The 25,202-nt window shown below is 37.4% G+C and overlaps 2 protein-coding genes across 2 annotated transcripts in view; both read left to right on the top strand.

The window, feature by feature from the left end:
* The first annotated feature begins 2,541 nt into the window (after positions 1–2,541).
* Positions 2,542–3,501, top strand: LOC128235796 (putative nuclease HARBI1). The gene is made up of 2 exons (XM_052950590.1): positions 2,542–2,855; positions 2,946–3,501. Exons 1-2 carry the CDS (start codon positions 2,542–2,544, stop codon positions 3,499–3,501), a joined length of 870 nt encoding a protein of 289 aa, XP_052806550.1.
* Positions 3,502–17,643: 14,142 nt separating this feature from the next.
* Positions 17,644–25,202, top strand: part of LOC128234658 (hemicentin-2-like) — a 56,609-nt gene continuing 49,050 nt past the window's right edge. The window contains exons 1-3 of the mRNA XM_052949033.1: positions 17,644–17,783; positions 22,006–22,067; positions 22,357–22,668. Of these exons, the coding sequence (XP_052804993.1) occupies positions 22,019–22,067; positions 22,357–22,668 (361 nt within the window). The 5' untranslated portion in view covers positions 17,644–17,783; positions 22,006–22,018. The remainder of the gene's footprint in view (positions 17,784–22,005; positions 22,068–22,356; positions 22,669–25,202) is intronic.

Here is a 25,202-nt window from a genome sequence, read left to right as displayed (position 1 = left end):
TTCATTCATTAATTCTGATTTTCTAAACAGGACTTTGCTGATTTCGACATACATCTCTTAAAGTGATATTGCATAGACTTATGAATAAACCGATTGTACTGTACAGTTTAAGGAAGCATATCTTTTCATGATAATTTCGTTAATCGTTTGCCAAAGGTTCAAATTGTGTTCACCTTCGTCGTCCATTTTGTCGACTTCCGAAAGCAATACAATATTGTAATAAAATCAACCAACAGGTTGAATACTACTGTAACATCAAACCGTACAAAGTGGTTGAAGTATTCCAATTGTGTTTCAATGAAGAACACAATTTTCAAAACAGTCGGTAAAACGGAAAACAAAATGATTGACTTTTAAAATAGTTTACAGCATTCTCATGTTAAGGCAAGTTTCGACAGGCAATCAAAATGGTACAATTCTTTAATTCCGTATTAGGCAATTTGAGTAGCCAATCAAAACGACAGAAACTCGTATTAAAATAATCGCCGACTTTGGCCGATATAGGGCAAGTCTTGGCATTTATCGCCGTCAATTGTTAATTATTAGTACAACGATTGTCGCGGTATAGCCTCAAATAATTACTAGTTGACCTATAATATTATTTATTATCTAATCATTTCATCAATTGCAGCCAGTTCAATATATATACATAAGGACAAAATATTGTTTGTGCTAGAAAATATTTTGAACCAGATTGTTTTAAACAATACATATTAATAATGGAGGATTGACCATAGGCCATCCCCAAGTTTGTCCGGTAACCCCACTTTGGATTCACATAAGGGACGTCGTTATTTGTATAATTCCATTTCTTCGTAAACGTGTATATAATGTAAAACTAACGTGTGTGGCAATAAGACAGTTATTAGCGGAGGTAAAAGCTGAACAAGCCCCAGGGACCTTGATGTCCACATACACAACCTTACGTGTCTATCGTGGTTATGTTGTCTGAAATGTTTTTCAATTATTGCCGTTACACAGATATTTTCACCGTTTGAGCATTGTTCAACAGAAAAGGTTTTCTTCATAAGCATGATTGGTTATAAACATTGATCTAAAACAAACCGTGCATTACTTTTGTCAATAAGTGTAAAGAATAAACTAAGAGTCGCAAATCCATGAAATTGATACAAAACAGGAGAACACGGAACATAAAGATTAGTTTGGAGGAATATATTCTTTCAATTCAACTGATTTAATTATCATGGTTTATATCGTCTTCCTTTTAACCTTATTTCATCTGTATACATGCGCCTACAAGCAAGGAACCAATCCTATGTATGTTTCCTTTCTGTAGATATTGTTCTCCGTGGTTGTCTTTACATAATTTCAACAATGTAGAAATGATGCCTGTGCCAATTAAGAAAAGTGTTTTTCTGTCATACTCTGTATCATGGACTGCTAAAGAACGCATTGGTGTTTTACTCATTTTGAAAATAGCGTTGCTAAATTAGGCGCGTGCGCGACGGTCATTCTTTATTTTATTTCAAATATATGAACTTGTCCTATGCCGTTAAAACGAATTTCAATGTCGCAAGTTTTACTCAAATTCATTCAGATTAATACTTATCTTTTTATATAAAAAATCCAATTACTTTTGATACAGCTTTTTCGACACTTACTGTCTTATCCATGTGGATCATTGCAAAAGTGTTTTTGATCATCTCGCTCTAAAAGTATTAGATAAAGGCAACTGTTTATTACTTAGATTATATTTGAATTTTAACTAAATTATCACCTTTGAGAATAGAGACCATTTTTTGACGTGGGAAGTCTTTCTGCTTGGTCTAAACTGGCCCCTTATCAAACATGTAACTGACCAACCCTCAACTGAAAGTTAACTCCAACCGGCCTTTATCTTCTTGTTTGAATTTGACAAGAGAAGAAGAGTTGCATGTGAGATCATATATATTTGTCGGTACGAAATTTTGTGGTTATTAGAAAATATTCATGTTCGTGGATATTAAAATGCGTCGTCATTTTTGAGGTCATTTTGTACAACGAGATGCGATTTCTTCTCGTTATGAAACGTCTGATTTCTGGGCACCGGTCACTTCACATCTGACTGAAGTCGGTGAATCGAAGTTCATAAGCTCCGCATGTCTTTTTTCTTGTATTATGGACTGCATTATATGGGCTTGTCTGTGTCATGAGCATTTCAGTTTTTAAGAAAATTCAAAGATTGACACGATTTGACAATTATTTGTGTTTATATTATACGAAACATCACCGTTATTCCGTTTTTGAATGTTCGTCCGGACATCTTCAGGCGACCGACCGAACACCGGCCGGTGACCGTACGGAGTCTGTCTCAAAATGGGAGTTTTTTTCTGCCGATGTGGCAGCAACTACCGGACGGAGGTCGGCCGGACATCGGAAGGAATACGGCCAGTACCCGAGCAGGTAACAGGACACCGTGCGATCGCCGGCCGGGTTGTTAACGGGCTTTGAACAATGACCGGCCGATGCTCGTCCGATGTAACACGGACTTGGGTGCCGAGCTATTCCGTTCTTCCTACCTGACATTGTCAGTTCATCACTATGGCTGCACCGAGGAGACTTCGAATGGCACTGCTTGAACACGAACTGGCTCAAGCAAGGTTCCAGTACAACCTGGTCCTGGCGGCAATACTAGAAGCCGCCGAGAGGGAGCGACAGAGGGCCCGCAGAAGAGAAAGACGCTGGTGGGTGCGAGAGTGGATCCTACGCAGACCCCTTTTCGGCCAGTACGAGACTCTCATGAAGGAACTCGAGGCCGAGCACGCTGCCGACTTCAAAGCCTTCCTCCGCATGGAGCCACAGATGTACTATGAGTTGCTTAACCGAGTTGGCCCCCGCATTACCAAGAGTACAACGTAAGTTAATCCGTATTTTGCAAACAAAATTCCCTCCAAACATTATATTCTTGCTAAGGTTTAATCATATTTCATCCTCTTCTGTTGCAGGCATCGAACCCCCTTGGACCCTGGGCTGAAGCTGGCAATCACCTTGAGGTTTTTGGCGACCGGAAGCAGGAACAACGATCTTGCGTTTGCGTTTCGTGTCCCACACAACACCATCGCCCTTTTCATCCCCGAGGTGTTTCAGGCCATCTACGACGTATACGAGGATGAGATGTGGGCCACTCCCCAGACAGAAGATGAATGGCGCCCGGTGGCCGAGGGATTCGGAGACAGGTGGAACTTAACCCACTGTTGTGGCGCGATCGATGGGAAGCACGTCGCAATCAAGAAGCCCCCCAAGAGTGGCTCACTCTACTACAACTATAAAGGCTTCTTTTCTATCGTCATGCTTGCGCTGGTAGACTCGAACTACAAGTTCATCTGGGTGGATGTGGGGTCACCAGGGTCGTGTTCCGATGCCGGCATCTTTAACCGGTCGCGGCTAGAGCCAGGTCTTCGTGAGGGAACGATCGGACTCCCCCAACCGGATTCCCTGCCTAATGACGACCGGGACACACCCTACTACATGGTAGGAGACGACGCCTTCCCCCTTCGGTAATACATGTTAAAGCCCTACCCTCATCGTCACCTGGCACGGGACGAGCGGATCTTCAATTACCGGTGTTCCAGTGCACGCCGTGTGGTTGAAAATGCGTTTGGTATACTTGCCAATCGCTTCAGATGTCTTCTAACAACCCTGGGAATGAGACCGTCGACAGTTACTAAGACCGTCATGGCCTGCATGACCCTACACAACCTCATGAGGACTCGTTACCCCAACATCCAGAATGCCGATCTCGACCGGGAAGATGAGCAGGGCCAGTTCATCGCGGGTGCATGGCGAGACCAAGCCGTGCTCGAAGATGTGCAAGCAGCAGGGAACGGACCAAGATTGACCGGACCAGGCAAAGAACTGCGCGCATACCTCAAGAATTACTTTTGCAGTCCTGCCGGGAGTGTGCCATGGCAAGATATGGCAATAAACCAACAGTAACGTCTGTATTCTGTGTAACAATATGCATGTACTGGATGCAACCATAGACAGTTCTCAGGACTTAGTACATTGTCGTATATTACAGTCCATTATTCAGTATGTTGTTTGCAAAATTAAAACTGTTATTGGGTATTCTTAAAACATTGTCTTTATATTTTATGCCACCGCTTGTAGATCAGGGAGGCATTTTGTTTTTGATCTGTCTGGTTGTCTGTTTGTCACCAAACTTTAATATTGGCTATAACTTTTGAGATTTTCTGGTCTTCACTGCTAGCGTCTTCTGCTTCTTCTGGCGCTTTCCCTTGCTGCTAACTGGCTGCTGCCTCTTCTTGCCGCAATTCTTCTCATCTCCATCACTTTCCTTGACTAATTTTGGCATCCTGCAACTTGCTGAATGCTGTACACAGACAGGAGCGAACAGTATATATACTAGCAGAGATATCCTGCCGGGTTACGGCCGAGTTCCGGTCGAGTTCCGGCCGAGCATCGGCCGGTGTCCCTTACATCGGTCAGCCACCGGTACTATACTTTCCAAGGCTCTGTCCCACATCGGCCGGAGCTCGGTCGGAGCTCGGCCGGTGTCCGTTAAAAAAACATCGTCCTCTGGTTGTCTCAGATGCACGGGACACCGGCCGATACTCGGCCGTGCACCGGCCGACGTGTTTTCCGATGTGGTTACGATGGGGCTGCGATGAGGGAGCTCGGTGAGAGCCCGGTGAAATTTAGCTCCGAAGTTTAAATTTCACCGAGCTACCACCGATGCGGTTTTAAGCAACAAACGCCACGGATGTCAGGCCGGTGTCCGGCCGGTGTTCGGTGAAAATCGCATCGCTGGCTCATCGGAACCTCATCGGCCGGGCTATGTGACTGAGTCATAATTTTGACATTGACCTTTAAGCTTAGTGTTTGTTGAGCATGACATGTCGCTTTGATATTGTAATTTATTTGTGCCTATAAACTCTCTAATTTCCAATGAAGATGTAGGCCAAAAACACTATATATGACCATATACCTTAATATTTATGCAAAAAGCTATAGAAACAAGCTCAGTAGCAAAAAAATTAACATAAACCCGGTTTAGTGGCACTGGGTAAACACCAAAGACAAAGAACATAACATCACAAACAAGGAACATAGAAGAATAGCACAAAACTCCACAAACAGCACAGTGCATACATACTATATATAAAAAAATAGGTATGTTTATCAAGAATTGTTAGGTACCGATTTTGAACGGTCAGTAAACCTCATAAACTTTTACCTAAGTGTAACCTTCACATGAGAGTTACTCAAATTGCGTGGAAAGTATAACTTATTAAGGTAAACAAGTTATTTCTAATTGGTATTGAAAATCCATAAAAATCAATGTTACAGACATGGTATGAAACTTTGGACTTTCGCGACCAACATTTATATTTACATAACTTTCCAATGCATTGCATTACAAAATATGGCAGGGAGTAGTGGACAATAATTGTGACTTAAATGAAATGTAACGTAGTTTAATCGAATTATAGATATAAAATATGATTGGACGTTATTCTCTTAGTATGTGTTTAATGTTATGCCTCCCTTGCTTAATTTCATATGTTATTGCACTGTTCGTATTTAAACCAACGCGTCTACACTTACCCTTACCCTGTATTCCAGACATTACGTCATAACACATTTGCATAAAAGATTAGGTGCATGTTTATGATATCAATACAAATCAGCTGTTGAATTATTTCGGAATAGTCCCTTTATGTAATACATAACGTTCCTGAAAAAAATGTTATTGACTCAGTGGTAAATATCGTAAAACCTTAAACATCAGGCCCCAATTACTCTCAAAGTCGCTTACAACAGGAATAAGCTAAGCTCACTGTTGTCGTTTTCAATATTTTGTGTAGTATTTACTTCTTCAAGTGATTTCAAACTTTATATAGAAATTATCCTTATGATAATCACAATAAACCTTTTTCATTTATCAAGTTTGAATCTTGGCTAATTGAAATTACCTTATTAAGCCTATTTAGCTGAAGAAGTTTCGAGAAATTGGGGCTAGTTTTCTAAAGGCTGAACACACGTCACTATCATGATACGGGCTCAGTTAATGTACAGTAATGTGATATGATGTGGATTGTTCGATACAGTGCACTGTATATTCACTGTTTGATATGGAAAGGGGACTTTATAGGGATATGATAATTATTTTTAAGACAAATACGCATGTGCACAATTATGGTCTGAAATTAAAATGTTCTGGAATTCGATGCTATATTTCATAACCTTTACAAATCATGGCATAAGTATCAAACATAAAAATACAAAGAAAAACGATCACTACACCCAGCTTCTGTATTGCTTCATTTGAATATTTTATCAACATCACTAAGAAAATATTCCGTCGTGTTCAGTTCAACGGTTTACTGGTTGAGTGAAAGAAACCGTCTAGTTACAAGCTGCCTGTAACACCTGGCCAAAGTATGTCAATTTACTCAGAAAAGTCAAAATACATGGTAAGCGGCACTTCCAATAGATTAAAGAACTAATTAAGATACAAAACATAGAGCTCGCGTAGAGCAAGTTGAAAATCAGAATATCGTTAGGAACTTCATTCGTCATAATGTAATTAAGAATTAGGAAATAAATTAAACTCAAAACACTGACCTCAAAACAGTAAATAAATTTCTAATAAAGGATTTGAAACAACTCTAGTCCAGCTCCTGTATATTATAAGTTATGGATAAGTGTTGTGTTTTATGGAGTCAGAGCAATACGTCCATTTTAACAAAAATACAATTCTTAACAAATGTGCCTAAAGTACAGTTCTAAAACATCTTCGTACATCCTCTGCAATGTTTTAGGAAACGAGAATGCTTCATTTCTAAAATCGGTATTAAATCGTTGTAAAGTATCACGCTGCTTTCGTTTTAAACAAGTGCTAACAGGAGCACAAGCACAATTTAACAATCATACGCCTAATCGATGTTGAGTTATTTTGCCAGGCTACAACAAATTGATGTTGCGTTCCGCGTGTTTTCAGAACGGAATTACTTTATTTTAGAAAAAGCTACTTCACATTTTAACCGCGAAATTGATTTTTTGTGGCAATTGGCTTTTTTTCAGGGGTTGCATAGTGGTCAAACTACAAGACGTTCGTATGAAGTTATTAATCTTGCTCCAATGTCAAATAAGTGTCTGAACTACTTAAATGAAAATCGAAGACACCTTAAGGCCGACCTTTTTACTATCAAGAGCATAGAGCTCAGCAACTTCACAACATAGGCTCAGGGACGCATTCTTGACGATTAATTCCCGTTGTATGTTTAATTCAAGACTATATTCCTGAAACAATAAACCCCATCTTAGCAAGCTGGATTATATTTTACAATTTGTGTAAGAAACTACAGGGTTGTGATCACTGAAGACAAGAATAGGTGAGATTGAAACAACTAAATAGATTGCAACATTTTCAAGAGAAAAAAGCAGGACACTTTTTCCATTGTAATGTAATTCTCTGATGTTCTTTAAACATATTTCTAAAAAGAAACAAAATGGGTGTTCAATCTATTTATTGTCCTCTACTATCACTCTAGCATATTCACAAATTTCACTGGATGTTAAACCCATTTAAAATATACATGTATATGTAAAAATATGGAGCCAAAGTTTCTGTTGTTTTGACTCAAAGCCTATTAAAAACTGTATACCAAGAAATTTCATCTGTTGTCGTTTACATGTAAGCACATAAATTTCAGAGGTAGCGTTGACGCTTCCAACGCTAGAATGTCTAACGGTGCTTCTGATGCAACATGACACATCGGCGCTCGTGTGTTTTTCTGTGGACGCTTGTCAAACTAACGTAAAGCTTGACATCTTCATTGACCATTTACCAATAAATACTTTCCAAGCGCTTTGCTTTCGTGGCCATAACCCCAATATTACCTCCGGTCAATCCCGCAGCACTTCTTTTTTGAGGTCATATTGTACAACGAGACGCGATTTCTTCTCGTCCTAAAACGTCTGATTTCTGGGCACCGGTCACTTCGCATCTGACTGAAGTCGGTGTCTCCCAGTTCATAAGCTCCGCAGGTCTTTTTTTCTTATATTGTGGACTGTATTATATTGGCTCGTTTGTGTTAACTGCGTCGCACATGCAGTCGCTTGGCACGGGGCTCCTTTTCGGTAGCGCAACAATTGCGCTTCTCCTTGTTCAAACCACGACTTGCAAACCCTATGGCTCGTCCACGACCATCTTGCAGTTTCGCCAAGACCTCATCCATGCCGGTTTCGGATGCTTCAACATCTGGGATGAACTGGCTGGCATCATTACGAGGGTAACCTATAATTTCATGAGTTATATGATATTGCGTCAATAATAATGTCAGCTAGGTCAGCGAGTGTGCTTTCCTCACGAAGTCTCGCAAAGAACGGCAGAAATTAGACCAAATGGCTACATAATGTTTATCTTGTTAAGCGTTGACGGCAAAAGGAATGTTTTGACACATGGTCGGACAAGGACGCATACCCTCGGCAGAAAACACGCGTCCGAGAAATTCTATTTGCTCTGCATTAGATGGCACCTCTCATGCTTAAACTTTAGACCAGGAGCTACACTACGGTGTAAAAGCACTGCTGCTATTGCCATATTCTCCTCAAAACTGCGACCAAAGACGATGATGTCATCTATGTATACAAGACATGGTACCCACTGATGGCCTGGCAGTGAGAGTTGCATAACGTCCCGCTAACGTTGTTAAGCTCGATTGGCACAACACCGTCTCGTAATGTCCTTATTTACAACAGAATGCAGTTTTCGGAATGTTCTCCTTAGATGGTATCTGGAGATACCAGCTTTTTTCAGTTAAACCACTTAATTTGGTTGATACAGCCACTGCAAAGGGAAAGTCGTGTATTCTAGGCAAAGAGACGTGGTCTGATTTCACCAGCTCATTGATTTTTCTGTAATCTACACATGGCCGCATGTCAACCGATTACCTATTGACAAGGACAATTGGTAAGGCAAATGGTGATTTGCTCTTGCGTATTAACTTTTTGAAGTAAGTCATCTACCGCTTATTTCTGTTCATCTTTATGCGCTACCGGAACTTATCCGGACCGTTGTTTTACTGGCGGGGCCTCGCCTGTGTTAATTGTCTGCTCTGCTTATTCAGTGAGTCCCAGGTCCCAATTAAGCTTGGAAAATGCGCTTTTATTATTCACCAAAATAAACACCAATACCCTTTGTTCTTAACTGGTCTTACCTGTCGCAAACTGCTCAAACAAACTGTAAATACTAAGGAACCTGCCGGTCCGCATTACTCTCTCTTAGGGCAATACGTATCATCCGTTTAGCTACAACTATCTTTGTTTAAGAGTTGTCGCACTTAGAAACGGGTTGAGTATTGTCACCTTGCATGCCATAGAGCCGTCGATGTCAACGAGGGTAGAGGCCATTAACAGTAGGTAACGAGCCTTAAACGACTGTGTGGCTTCCACAATTTAGTTTGCGCTATTATCCAGGTCATCTGTTAATAAATGCATTCATACTTAAATATTCATTGACAGACAATCAAACGACATCACTATAAATTAAACATATACATATGTTAAGGAACATGTAAAGTAACTTATAATTCACACAATAAATAAAGCTTACAATTACCTTTGAACGTTTTAAGGGTTTTCAAGGTACGCATATGTAAAGGAATGTCATTCGATATAATTTTGCTATAATTTGTAAATGATGTTTCCATGTATTTAGTACGATGTGTTATCTGTAAGACAAGATCCTTGTTTGAATATGATCTTAACTGGTATGTTTTATTGTCAGAGAACGTTACAATATCTGCCAAATATGAAGGGGCCATGTCATTATTGTATATACCAGGACAGCACAGTGGTATTTGCATCGGTCTGAAAAAAATCAGCAATTTTAATTCTTGTAATAGCTCTGCCGATGGTGTTCGCATCGGTTTATTAAGTGTTATTTTTGCAACTCGTTTCTGTAGCGTATTTATCTTATTCACATAGTAACTTGTTCCTTTGCCCCAGACCGTACAACAGTAGTAAAATGTGGGCAATATTTATGCGTTAAAATCATGACTTTTTCAGGCGTGAGGTAGTATATTATGTTCTTTAACAGGGCAATTTTGTTATTTACAAACATAGTCAATTTGATTGTGCCAGTTTAGTTTAATTTCAACATACACTCTAAATAACTTATGACAAGTAACGTTTTCCAGACGTATGTCATTCATAAATAGTTGAAGAATACGAGCGGATTTTAATTCATAAGCAGACCCAATTAGCATACATTTAGTTTTTGTTTGATGCAATGCCATATTATTTAATTGATATCATTGATTAACATAGTCAAGACAATTCTGAAGTTTATTTTGAATTGTTGAAATATAATTACCCGATTCATATAAGGTTGAGTCATCTGCATACAAATCCATCTTTAGATCAGGATACTTGAACGAAATATCATTTATATAAAGAATAAAAAGCAATGGACCTAATATGGACCCCTGGGGCTCCCAAGATGTGACGGGGAGTATCTCAGATTGTAATTTTCCAACTTTAACATTTTTTGTCCTGTTTTCAAGATATGATTTAAACAATTTTAATATACAACTTGAAAAATGGTACAACTTTAACTTGTGAAGAAGTAATTCGTGATCTACAAGATCAAAAGCTAAATTAAATCTAAAAATATTGTTCCCACCAATTTACCTCTCTCAATATTTTTTAACCATGCATCAATTAATCTTATAAGGGCAGTATTACAATAGTAAATAAAACCTCAGAAACCCGTCCTAGCATCCATTGGCCCTTAGAAGAGTAACTTCAACGACTTAAGCTACTTCTTCTACTCCGAAGTCTCGTATCTCTTGCCGCCATTTCTTTCGACCCACAAGCACTGGCAAATACTCCTTGATTCATCTTACCAAAAACTGTCTCATAAGTTATTGTATGTATCGCCATTTTCTCCTGATATCAAAACGTGTACTGTCCACACCATCTGGTGCAACCTTTCCACCAGCTTGCCCATGCAAGAAGTATTTGGGTGTGAACTTTGTATCATCTGCAAGGTTTGAACTTTGGTGTGTTAACGGACGACTGTTACCAATATCCTCAGCCCCAACAAACGCTAACATTAGTATTTCGTCTGTAACTTCGGCTTTCACAAGTATATGGAAAATTGTTTCCTTCAATTCATGAATTCCACCAAAATGTGGCGCATGTGGTGGTAAGAAATACCATGTCCCTTTCTGATTTGCTATTTTTTCTGGTAATCTTCTGTTTGTCTAACTGATTGTATCAGTCCTTGAGTGCATGAACAGACCCAGCAAAGTTTAACCTATTGCCAGAAAAAAATGTTTTAGGTAATCCTCTTCGACATAACACATCTGAAAAAGACGTTAAAAAAGTGTCCGTGTCCAATCCAAACGCTATTTCAAAATGCACTTCTCTTCACTTCATACACGTGAACACGTACAAATATCGCTTTCCTTGATCCTGCCTCTACCTTGCTTTGTAAGGAATGGTCCAGCAAAACTGCTCTAGTACTATTCTCTAATCTATGCACAGGTAATGCTCCCATAATTTGATTTTTGGCTTTGCTTTCCTCAGTTTACATTCAGCATATGAACCTTCCCAATCACGATTCTCTTCTCTAGCTGAAAGTATCCAGTATTTGTACATTCTGACAGTGTATGGTTTGTACCAAAGTGGTTTGTTTTCTCAAGATAATGTTTGACAATAAGTCTTGTGATTGGATGTATTTTGGTAGTACGTTTGGGAACGTTGTGTTTACAGGAAGAAAGTCTGCGAAGTCAAAGCGACTCTCTCTGAATCTAGCAATGGGTTTAATGGCAAAAGTTAAATCCTCTTTGGTTATTCTGCTCCTTTCGATAAATTGTCATATTCAACTCTAAATATTTTAATCTGACACCGATTATTTCGTCTGTTTTCTGTCTGCTATATTTCTTGCACTGTCAGTTCTTGTGACAGCCGAATTTCCTTGTATTTATCCAAAAAGGAAATTTATGTTTAAACATCAACTGTTGAACATTTGTTTTTCACTTCAACGTTTGCATTGTCATCTGGTTCAAATATGCTTTTTGGACAGTTGGTTTCTTCCTCTGTCAAAAAACCTGGCCACTCCACCATAACTTGTTTGAGCTGAAGTTTGTCACATTTATTCCTCTTGTGATTAGATTAGACAACACTAGTGTGCTGTGGTTGTTTCATGTATGAAACTTATACGGTTGACAACAAAAGATTTCTAGTGTCTACTGGCTCCATTTATCCACCATAAAACATTTATGTTATCTGAACAGAATATTACGTAACTCATATCTATATAAAGGGGTTTGCAAACTGTTTGTATTAACTGTAGTCCCTACATTGCACCCGTTAGCTCTATTCTAGATATATGGATACTTTTCAAGGGTGCAACTCGACTTTTGGCTGCTACATTCGTATATATATTGCTTTCAATTTGTTCGAATTGACTTGCATACACCACTGCACCATATGCTTCACTTACAATATGAACAGTGCTTGTGGGTCGAAAGAAATGGCGGCAAGATATACGAGACTTCGAAGTAGAAGAAGTAGCTTAAGTCGTTAAATCTACACTTCCAAGGGCCAATGGATGCTAGGACTGGTTTCTGAGGTTTTCTTTACTCTTGTAATACCGTCCTTATAAGATTAATAGATGCATGGTTAAAGGTTAAACTAAACTGGCACAATCAAATTGACTATGTTTGTAAATAACAAAATTGCCCTGTTAAAGAACATAATATACTACCTCACACCTGAAAAAGTCATGATTTTAACGCATAAATATTGCCCACATTTTACTACTGTTGTACGGTCTGGGGCAAAGGAACAAGTTACTATGTGAATAAGATAAATACACTACAGAAACGAGTTGCAAAAATAATACTTAATAAACCGATGCGAACACCATCGGCAGGGCTATTCCAAGAAATAAAATGGCTGAGTTTTTCAGACCGATGCAAATACCACTGTGCTGTCCTGGTATATAAAATAATGAAAAACAAGGCCCCTTCATATTTGGCAGATATTGTAACGTTCTCTGACAATAAAACAGTTAAGATCATTTAAGATCAAACAAGGATCTTGTCTTCAGATAACACCTCGTACTAAATACATGGAAACATCATTAAATTTTACAAATTATAGCAAAAATATATCGAATGACATTCCTTTACATATACGTACCTTGAAAACCCTTAAAACGTTCAAAGGTAATTATAAGCTTTATTTATTGTGTGAATGATAAGTTACTTTACATGTTCCTTAACATATGTATATGTTTAATTTATAGTGATGTCGTTTGATTGTCTGTCAATGAATATTTAAGTATGAGTGCATTTATTAACAGATGACCTGGATAATAGCGCAAACTAAATTGTGGAAGCCACACAGTCGTTTAAGGCTCGTTACCTACTGTTAATGGCCTCTACCCTCGTTGACATCGACGGCTCTACGGCATGCAAGGTGACAATACTCAACCCGTTTCTAAGTGCAACAACTCTTAAACAAAGATAGTTGTAGCTAAACGGATGATGCATATTGACCTAAAAGAAAGTAATGCGGATCGGCAGGTTCCTTAGTATTTGCAGTTTGTTTGAGCAGTTTGCGACAGGTAAGACCAGCGCGAACAAAGGGTATTGACGTTTATTTTGGTGAATAATAAAAGCGCATTTTCCAAGCTTAATTGGGACCTGGGACTCACTGAATAAGCAGAGCAGATAATTAACACAGGCGAGGCCCCGCCAGTAAAACAACGGTCTGGAGCAGTTCCGATTGCGCATAAATATGAACTGAAATAAGCGGTAGATGACTTACTTCAAAAAGTTAATACGCAAGAGCAAATCACCATTTGCCTTACCAATTGTCCTTGTTAATAGGTAATCGGTTGACATGCGGCCATGTGTAGATTACAGAAAAATCAATGAGCTGGTGAAATCAGACCACGTCTCTTTGCCTAGAATACACGACTTTCTCTTTGCAGTGGCTGTATCAACCAAATTAAGTGGTTTTGACTGAACAAGCGGGTATCTCCAGATACCATCTAAAGAGAACATTCCTAAAACTGCATTCTGTTTTAAATAAGGACACTACGAGACGGTGTTGTGCCAATCGAGCTTAACAACGTTAGCGGGACGTTATGCAACTCACACTGCCAGGCCATCAGTGGGTACCATGTCTTTTACACATAGATGACATCATCGTCTTTGGTCGCAGTTTTGAGGAGAATATGGCAATAGCAGCAGTGCTTTTACACCGTAGTGTAGCTCCTGGTCTGAAGTTTAAGCATGAGAAGTGCCATCTAATACAGAGCAAATAAAATTTCTCGGACGCGTGTCTTCTGCCGAGGGTTTGCGTCCTTATCCGACCATGTGTCAAAACATTTCTTTTGCCGTCAACGCTTAACAAGTTAAACATAATGTAGCCATTTGGTCTAATTTCTGCCGTTCTTTGCGAGACTTCGTGAGGAAAGCACACTCGCTGACCTAGCTGACAAAAAAACGACAAACCTTTTGTATGGGGTGACGAATGTGAATTAGCTTTCGACATTATTATTGACGCAATATCATATAACTCATGATATTATAGGTTACCCTCGTAATGATGCCAGCCAGTTCATCCCAGATGTTGAAGAATCCGAAACCGGCATGGATGTGGTCTTGGCGAAACTGCAAGATTGTCGTGGACGCGTCATAGGGTTTGCAAGTCGTGGTTTGAACAAGGAGGAGCGCAATTGTTGCGCCACCGAAAAGGAGCTCCGTGCCAAGCGACTGCATGTGCGACGCAGGTAACACAGACGAACCAATATAATACAGTCCACAATATAAGAAAAAAAGACCTGCGGAGCTTATGAACTGGGATACACCGACTTCAGTCAGATGCGAAGTGACAAGTGCCCAGAAATCAGACGTTTTAGGACGAGAAGAAATCGCGTCTCGTTGTACAATATGACCTCAAAAAAGAAGTGCTGCGCGTTGTTCACAATGGATTGACCGGAGGTAATATTGGGGTTATGGTCACGAAAGCAAAGCTTTTGGAAAGTATTTATTGGTAAATGGCCAATGAAGATGTCAAGCTTTACGTCGGTTCTTATGACGTTGGTGAGTTTGACAAGCGTCCACAGAAAAACACACGAGCGCCGATGTGTCATGTTGCATCAGAAGCACCGTTAGACATTCTAGCGTTGGAAGCGTCAACGCTTCCTCTGAAATTTATGTGCTTACATGTAAACGACAACAGATGAAATTTCTTGGTATACAGTTTTTAATAGGCTTTGAGTCAAAACAACAGAAACTTTGGCTCCATATTTTTACATATACATGTATATTTTAAATGGGATTTAGATCCAGTGAAATTTGTGAATATGCTAGAGTGATAGTAGAGGACAATAAATAGATTGAACACCCATTTTGTTTCTTTTTAGAAATATGTTTAAAGAACATCAGAGAATTACATTACAATTGAAAAAGTGTCCTGCTTTTTTCTCTTGAAAATGTTGCAATCTATTTAGTTGTTTCACTTTCACCTATTCTTGTCTTCAGTGATCACAACCCTGCAGTTTCTAACACAAATTGTAAAATATAATCCAGCTTGCTAAGGTGGGGTTTATTGTTTCAGGAACATAGTCTTGAATTAAACATACAACGGGAATTAATCGTCAAGAATGCGTCCCTGAGCCTATACTGTGCAGTTGCTGAGCTCTATGCTCTTGGGAGTAAACAGGTCGGCGATTTTCATTTAAGTAGTTCAGACACTTATTTGACATTGAAGCAAGGTTAAGTTTGAATTGTGATATGGAAATGATCGAAACCAGTTTCATATATAACGTTCAAGGCATTGGTTTCTTCCGGTTACAAATCAATACTCTAAAATTGACAATGGAAGTCACTTTCTTGGAAGTCTGGCAAAAGAATGTGTACTATTACTTCTATTAACCTGAAAGCTATTTTAACAACTATGTTAATCAATAATTGTGAAATATAGAACTCTGTCAAATATTCTCTAATGTTTCAGGTCCATCCACATTGCATTTTTGCATTTGGAATATATAGCGCTCTTCGTGATCCAAGGTATACCACAATAGACAAAATCAAAAATAGACGAAGAAAGGTTGGTGGTTATATACACAAATAGCATAACAAAAAACTCATGCAGCACCTGTCTGCTTCGAAAGGCCGTGCGGATCGGCTACCTCAAACAGGGAATTCCCTTAAGACAAAACTATGAGCCCAACTAGCACCTTATTACACAAATTATAAGTTAGTCTTTTTAGAGATGATAATAAAATTCTTTAATAGGTGACCAAGGTTTGATTCTCCGCCTAGGCTCATATGAGTTTTGTTGATGGTCACCAAGCCGAAAATGTGGGTTTATTTCTCAGGGTTCTTATGTTTCATCAGATGTTATTGTTATATAAGAAATCAGTTCGCATTACACAATCAAGTACATATCTATATTATAAATCATATATCAAATATGATATATCATATATCAGCTGTGATAGGGATATATCTTTGTATGCCCCCTTAATATGTAAACTCTTGTGTTTCTTTGCTCTAGCTTTTGACCTTGATGCACTGTTTACACCATCAGAAACAGATGAATTGTCCGAAACCATCTTACTGTCTGAAACTGTTTTGGATATCAAACCAAGCTTCTTAATGTTTTTGCCGACAAACTTCAATATTTGTCGCATCATCCAGTTGTTCAGCAGACTATGTTAAACCTCAAATATACGCATCTGTTTGTTCTTCTCTCACTGCCTTCTAAGCCCTCTTTCCTCCCGACCCAACTGCTCTCGCTGCTCCATCAACGTCTTTACTTCTCCATCCCAACCCGCCATACCTTTATCACCCTCAAAATCCGTCTCGGTCTTCGTCCGTCCCCCCCCCGCCCTTGATAAACGACATTATATGTATTTTCCCAGATAGGATAAAAGGGGAATAAGGCCTGGTGTCGACCCCAGGGCCTGCTCTGGAATAACATCCATCGAACTATCCGTCGTCCCCACTGAATGCAACAGTTTATAGTATATGACATTTTGTTCGCCATGCCGCATTAATCGCATGAAAAAAAATAATCGTAAATCTGGGAGAGCCCCAAAACTTCCAACTAATTCCCTCCGTTGGTTTTCTTCTACACACAAACTTATCAAACATACTTCGTATGGAAACACGCTCCAAAGAAAATCATCAGACCAAGAGAATAGCCAATCAAAAAATCAAGCAATGAAAACTTTGATTATATTTACTGTTAACCGTAACGATTCAAATGAAAGTAAACTTTTTAAAATATGCCAATTATCAATACACATCCTCTAACATCAGTCTAATAAACAGGAACAACACATCAACTATCACTGCATTCACTCTTCACTTGAGACTAACAGTTTCGAATCAAAAATTCGACTTGAAACAAATAGGCAAAAAGCGCTACTTATACTTTGTTTCTAAGATTTAAGGAATGCGTTAGAAAGGAACACCGGGTGACCTGCATAACCATTGGATTGTCCGCCGTGCATGCGTGGACACTAAATTTACATTTATGAAGATGAAGTAGTGTCAGTATAATAACTATATCTACAAAACGGTATGCGTTATCGCAGGTTAAATCGACTACCTTACCTATGTCTTGTTAACTTATTTTACTTTTAAACTTCCTGAATAAGCATTTGTAGGTTTATGCATGTACATTTTCACATGTGTATTTAAAAGGATTAAGACTTGATTACAATATAATAGTCATTTTAAGTGTGATATTTCTGATTCTTTGAGGACTTAGGATAAACCCAGGTTGGTAAAATAGGATTTAAAATGTATCATATCCTCGGAGCGTTTATAATAAGCGTAGCTATATCAAGGCTAGTAGGCTATACACTTATTATTATATAAATAAATATTTAACCAGTTCCACAGTGTTTCAGCTTGTTTCGATATATTATATGTTAATGATAATGCTCTACTTTCAAATGCCCTTTATTAAAATTTGGTAAATCATCATAGCAAATTATCGCAATTATTGTTCAGCCAGATTTATTGGTTATAAAATACTAAATGCGTGACCAAAACACTCGGTTGATAAAACCACAGTGGGGAAACTTATTTTATGATGAGGCAAATCGCGACGGAATAGGTTGTAGTTTTATCATGTACGGTACTGTTAAGACCAAACTTGACAGTTAGTGAACTTCTTGTTCACTATCAGTTCACCATCAGTGCACTTCGTAGTGCACTAGGGTAAGACAAGGGGAAGATTAAGGACAGACTAAATGCAGACAAGGGGCTGACCAGATAAGGTTTATTCAGTCTATAATAAAGGCTATCTTTACAGTGAAACTTAGAATGATGGGTGTAGTTTAAACAGATGTTTTAATGTTAATTAATTTATAGGGAATACTTATAATCCATTTGGATCTTTCATGTAAATGATATAGATTTATTAAATTAAAAAAACTGATGTTTTGTAAAAAAGAAATTGTCAAACAAAGATATTTAAATGTTTTTTTTTTCTTTATTAATATGCATTGCATTATTTTGATATTAATTGATAGGTATAATGATATAACTTTGGTTCTGGGTTAAAGGGTTTCATCTTCAAACACTTATTGAACATAATGATGAAATGAATTCATAAGCCTTTATTTTAACAATAACAAGGTAATCATCAAGGTTCATACCTTATTGTTCCAAGCTCAAACTGTGGAATTGTTGTGCCCTTGTTGATTCATTCAAAGGTTATATAAAACAAGATTTTCTTCCATCTATTCTAAAACTTATAATTTTATGTTTATTTTTGTTTAACAAATGTATTGTGATTTAAGGTGACAGCCTAACAGCAATCATTATCAAATAAGTACAACATATATTATTATTACATTTTCTAAATTGTACCCAGATTTATTGATTGCATTTCTAATTTGAAACACATAATAGATAAACATATATTTTAGAAGTTTTGTATAATTGGTTCTGCTGCTTCATAATTAAATGAAATACTATCCATTTAAGGCTACACTAAGCCTTCTTTAAGCACCCCACCCCCATAGTACACAATTCTGTGTATTGATCTTTATCTTTATTGCCTCCTGCTGTCTTTTAAATCTCAGATCTGTCAGTGTTTGACTTACCGTTTCATTTTGATAACTTTTTAAATCATATTAAAAGCATTATAACAATGCTTTAGAGTAAGAATAAGAGTAATGTTAGATAGTATTAATAATATCCCATTTATATGATTTATATCCTACAACATAAATGTAATGTTACTTTATTTGTTTATTATTTGCTTCTCATCAGTCAAATTAATACATTGGCTATGCACATATTGTTTATGCAAGAATTGGTTGTGTATTAATAGGACAATGCTATTTTCTACTCTAAATGGTGTCACCTCCAAATGGCCCCGAGCCAATAAACAAATACACAGGAAATTGGCCCCTGCAATGACACTAGTGCAATAAACAAGGGATACACAGCAGAGAATTAACATGACAATCTTCTTAAAACTAGGCAACTCAATATTTTCTTACAAATTTGGTTTTAGAGAAGAGATGTTAACAAATATGTTTTTATAAAAGATGGAAAATAGTTTATATTTATTAATTATATTTTGCAATTGCATTATAAATTAAAAAAAACCTATTAGTTTAGGACACTTTTCATCATTTGTTAATCAAATTGTTAAGAGTAGAGATATTTAATTTTAACCATCAGCATATCATGTATTTTAACATCAAATAGTAAGTTTAATAGAACTCATATTCATTGTAATGCCTGGTTAATGGTTGGATGCATAGGATAATTCCCTTTTTTGTCATTTTTAAGTTATCACAGCAGGGTCCCTGATACTTCCTGTGTATTGTTTATTGCCTCGACCTATTGGGGCTAACATTGTTACAATGGGTAATCTCATTACAAAAGTATGAATAAGCATTTTATCATTTTCTAAAAATTCAAATTTAATGCCTGGTTAGTGGGCCATTTGGTAGGATAATTCCCGTTAGTGCTCTTTTTATAGATAAAGATAAATAGATACATTCAGTATCAAATGCTCAAACTAGGATTTTAAGATGTTTATTTATGAAAAGAAATGAAATTAATCGTGAATATAGTTACAGAACATCTATACAGGAAAGTTACAGACAATTGCAATATCATCTAGATTTGTATTTATAAACTTTTTGATGAAGTTATAATGTAATGCATATATGAAAAATCTGTTTCTGAAGAAATTTTCCTATTTTCAAATATTGGCTTACAAAGAATATTTATTGGATTTATTTAAGAAATGTTTTATTCTTATTTCACCTACATTAGAATTAAAAAGTTGACAAATATGACCAGTAAATGCTGGGTAGAAACCCCTTGTCTTTAGTTACTGGCCCATTAAATGATGATCATCATAAAGTCATCAATAAATGCAATATACTAAAATGTTTTATCACAAGTTAATCTGCTAGAGGAAATGATCTTATCAGTTAAATTAAATCAATATAGTAAGGCCAATCTGAGTGGACCAGGAAAATCTATACTGGCTTATCTAATAAACTACAGACTACATTAGTTTATCCTTAGTGCACAAATTGTTCACTACTAGTGCACTCCTAGTGATCAAGAGTGTAAAGTTTGGTCTTAACAGTACTGTAGTTAAGATTTAGATGCTAGAGCGAACAAAACTACGTGTCCAAAAAACAAACTGATTCTGTCCATTTAAATTCCATCATTCGACAATCGTATCCGCCATTTAACTGTTATTTTTGGCTGAATTATATGTTACGAGCTAAGCTAAAAAAACAACAACAAAACTTTGCAGTTACAGCTTTTTTAGTTCTTCTGCAATATTGCGATAGTTCATTTGTGGAGAAAATAGTTTGGCTGTAACATATCAGAATAGTTTGATTGTACAATGTACACTTTGTATACTCATACTTAAACTTGTTATTCTGACGAAAAATGATACTATACCATTATTATTCGTCGGACGTAGAAAGAGGTTAAGTAAAGAGGGCTCTGTTCGTAAATTTCCTAAATGATTTAGTATATTTCCTTCTAAATGTGTAACGACCAAGCCTTGGAAAGGTATCATTTTTGTTCTACTTAAGGCACCAAAAACAGTATTATAAGACTAAAATGTAACAATTTTGTAATACATAATTGATAATTTCGATTTTGATAATAACGACAGTGCATTTGCCTTAGGTTAACATAGATAAATCATTTCTATTCAAAACTGAGGGGATAACCTGATAAAACAGGCTGAAAAGCGAAGCACTTACTACATCATGAGTATGCAAGAAGTGAAACGTCATCACGAATTCAATAATGTCTTACACGGTATTAGGATAAAACGGATCAATTTGACTTAATAGGAATTATGAAAATGCTTTTATTTAGAAATGGCACACACACCACATTGGGAAAAAACAAGCAAGCACGCAAACAAACAAGCACGCATGCACGCATGGACACACACGCATGGACAAACACGCACACGCACACGCACACAGGCACGTACGCACGCACACACCCACCCACACACACACAAAAAAAAATGTACATGTTCTGTCCATCGATTTTACTTTAGTTATTTTTGAGGACTTATAATTAGTATTCGGTTTATATAAAGAATACGTACAGTTGTAATGGTTTATAAAATGTTTGTTTTAAACGTCACAAGCGAGAATTTTATTATATTTAGCTTTAAATTCATTTTTTTTTTCACTTCAATAAAGTTGCAGTTAATGAAAAAATAGCGAAATGTCATTTAAGTGCTTATAAATTCATGAAATAAATAAAACGAGTCGAACGCTCTCTCATATATATGTATATTACGGAAAGGGAAAATTATTCAACCACTTACACAAACATCAACGGATTGAAAGAGAACGAAATATCCTACACCAGTATCAACACTCACCTTTTGAATACTCATCTGTGGAATTGTTTGGCATCGAAAATACAAGTTTAAACTTTAATTTGCTATAGCATCTCTCACGATTTGTTTTTACAATTTTAGGGATACGATAGAAATGAAGACATTGCGATGTTCACTGCTGCTTATCATTTCACTTGCTTACGGTAAGGAATGTGTACTTAAGTAATGGCAGATCCAAGAAATTACCATTAAAGGGGGGACATCTTTGGACCAGAAAAGAATATAGCTGTTTAAATTGTGGTTTGGCGTTTCGAGGCGTATTCCTCAAGAACATCGTTGATATTTGTAGTATAAAATGGTACATTCTTAACTTAAATAACAATTTCAATGTTGTGTCTAGGCAACGTTTTGGACATCAAAATATTACAATGTTAACTGATTTTAACTTTCACTAGTTATCATAAACATTTACATGTTTTAATGTATTTTCAGGACGCCTTGTGTTCGACTCTGACAAGAGCCTGGTTAATATAGATGACAGTGTGACACTGAACTGTGCGAACAATGCAAAAGACAATCCAATGCAAATCATTTTCAACAACAAAATTCTTTGCACTTATGACGCTTTCTTCTCCCAAATAACGAACAACTTTCCCTCGAAATATGGCGTCAATAAAACAATAAGTGTCTCAAGCTATGTGCTACATCTTACAGTTTTACAATTTTCAAACGCTGACATCGGGCAATACGATTGCAGAGACCCCGTTACAATGGAGAAACAGTCAATTTCTCTCGACAAACCAGGTAGGCATATTGTTTAAAGGTTTCGCAACTGATAAGTGTTTCGCTTATTTTGGCGTCAAATTGTAGCCAGAAGGGGATTTGATTCCCGCATTTATAATGTAATCGGGTTCTGTCAGTGTATACGTTGGCCGAAACGCGGTTTATAAAACATGAACTGTCAAAATTATCTCGTCACGCCATGACGGCATTGAACATGTTCCAAATACTTTAATTCGCAGTAACTGTTTTGACTTTTCTTATTAGTTTTAAGAATTAAAACTGTTATGTTTTTTGTTTAACTCTCTGTTATTTATCTTTGCTTATTGAAGTAATGCTGTAAGCATTTGTAATGGAGGGAAAAAAGGTTCTTGCACGTTATCCCTTTTTGCATTTCTTTTTCGTTTAACACAATAACTTATAACCCATTAAACACTTTATTCAATGTAGCTGGTTTACTTATTAACCGTCTTAGTCGCTGCTGTTGTACAAGGATTTCGGCTGCATGACGGGATATGTGTGCGTATGTTACCCTGTAAGCGTTGTTTTGGTATCTCGTGTAAATAAGGTGACAGCGATCGTTCTTTCTACACATGACAAAACCATTTTTGAATTTCCTGGCATTTCAACAACTGTTCGCGGGCATTGCACACACTTTCGGTTTCAAACGATCTGATTTCGTTGGTACTTTAACTCGTAATCGCTTACTCATGAAAATTTGTGCGTTAGAATAATCGTTTCCAGTCGGTTGCGTGTTCCGATATTCAAGCAAGGTTACGGTTTCGTCTTGTCCATTTTAATAAACTTGCCATTTACTTTGACTGTATGTTGGTGATGTCGTTGTCAGTTTGATTGAAAGTTTTTCACAGAATGTTTTAAAAAGTTCGCTGTTAAACAGCATGTTATCGGCTACAATTTCTGCAATCCGTGCACTGCAAATGTAGCCATTAGATGTCTCTCTACCGCAGGTGCAGTTTTGCCATTTAGTAGCCGTAGTTCAACGAATTATGAGAAATAGTCAACGACAATCACGTAATCGAATTAGGTCGATTCCTTACGTTTGCCAAGGTCTCAGTGTGAGCTTGTCTTGTGGTAACGCTTCTTTGGTCTTCCTTCTTTTGTACATGTTACAGATTGTACATTTGGAGCACTTTTCTTCAATGACCGATTTTGTCCGTGGCCAGTACACAAACCCAGAAGCTCTAGCTTTTGTCTTTGATATTTGCAGGTGGCTTTCATGTAATTTTATGCGAATATCTCTCCTCATTTCAAGCGGTATAATAATTCTCTCGTTGAAGAATAACATTTCATCACTTATGTGAATTTTGTCTTTAATGTTCCAATACGGTTTAAGACAAGCATGGATTCTTTTTATGTGATTTGGCCAGCCTCGATTTACTGCAATTCATTATCATTTTAAGTTTTGTTTTTTATGACTAGCACATGTTTGTCGTCCATCATATGTTGGGATACGAGCGAAAGTATATTTATATAAATATCGTCCTCAATTTCGGTATCATCTGAGATACTGTCGTTGAGGTGTGCTCTGCTTAGAGTGTCGGCTTCGTACATTTATTTTCCCAGGTACGTATCTTTTGGTTATGGAGTATCTTTGAAGTCTCAACATTGCAGTCTTGATGGAGCTTTAATCAATGGTTTGCTGAAAATCATCTCAACCGGGCGGTGATCAGACTGCACGATTACGTTTTTTCCGTACAAGTGCTGATGGAACTTTACATGGACAGCGTATAAAGTTGCTGTCATTCCTCTTTCGATGTTTGTTTGGTTTATTTCGGCTGCGGTCAGTGATCTTGAGCCATATTCATAAGACAACAACCAAGTCCGTGCTGCAAACTGTACATCTGTACCGTGACATTTTTGTTTACATTATAGAATATCAACACTGGTCATCATGTCAATTTAGTATTTCTTGTTTTAATGGCGGCTTTTTGTTCATGGTTTTATTCAAACGCTGCATTTTTTTTAAATAATATGCGTAATGGCGCTGTTATTTCGGCCATATTTAATCTGACCTTTTTTCCTTCAGCTCGTCTGAGCACTTGCCATAGCGCTTCATCATGTTCGACTTCATCTTTTCCAGCGTGATCATGTCATCTGCAATCCTATAGACATTTTGATGCCCCCAAATGTCTGCAAATTTTTCATGGCAAATATTTCGCTTATACTTTGCAATCCAAAAGCTACGCGTGACCAACGATATCTCAGGACTGGCGTTTGGACTGTGCATAGGTATGAGCTTTTTTGATCTAGCTCCTCTTGATAGTATCCATCTATTTCATAAAGAATTGTGAAAATGTTCTTGCCACTTAGTTCAGCCGTGACATCCGTACGTGTAGGTATTTTGAAGTTATGTCTTTTTTTGGCTATGTAAAGGTGTCTCGTGTCGAGACAAAGACGTAGGGACGATTACTAGGTTGTTGGCCCAGTCGGTCGCCTCATGTACAGGCTTTATTACAACTTTTTCTTCCAAATTATCTTATGTTTCTTGGAGTCTTGGCATGAATATGTACGGTGCGTTTCTGTGTGTATTTATCAAA

The sequence above is a fragment of the Mya arenaria genome, chromosome 5 (assembly GCF_026914265.1).
Source record: "Mya arenaria isolate MELC-2E11 chromosome 5, ASM2691426v1".
Lineage (NCBI taxonomy): Eukaryota > Metazoa > Mollusca > Bivalvia > Myida > Myidae > Mya > Mya arenaria.
Note: the sequence above shows the minus strand (reverse complement) of the source record. Positions and strands in the feature narration are given on the sequence as shown.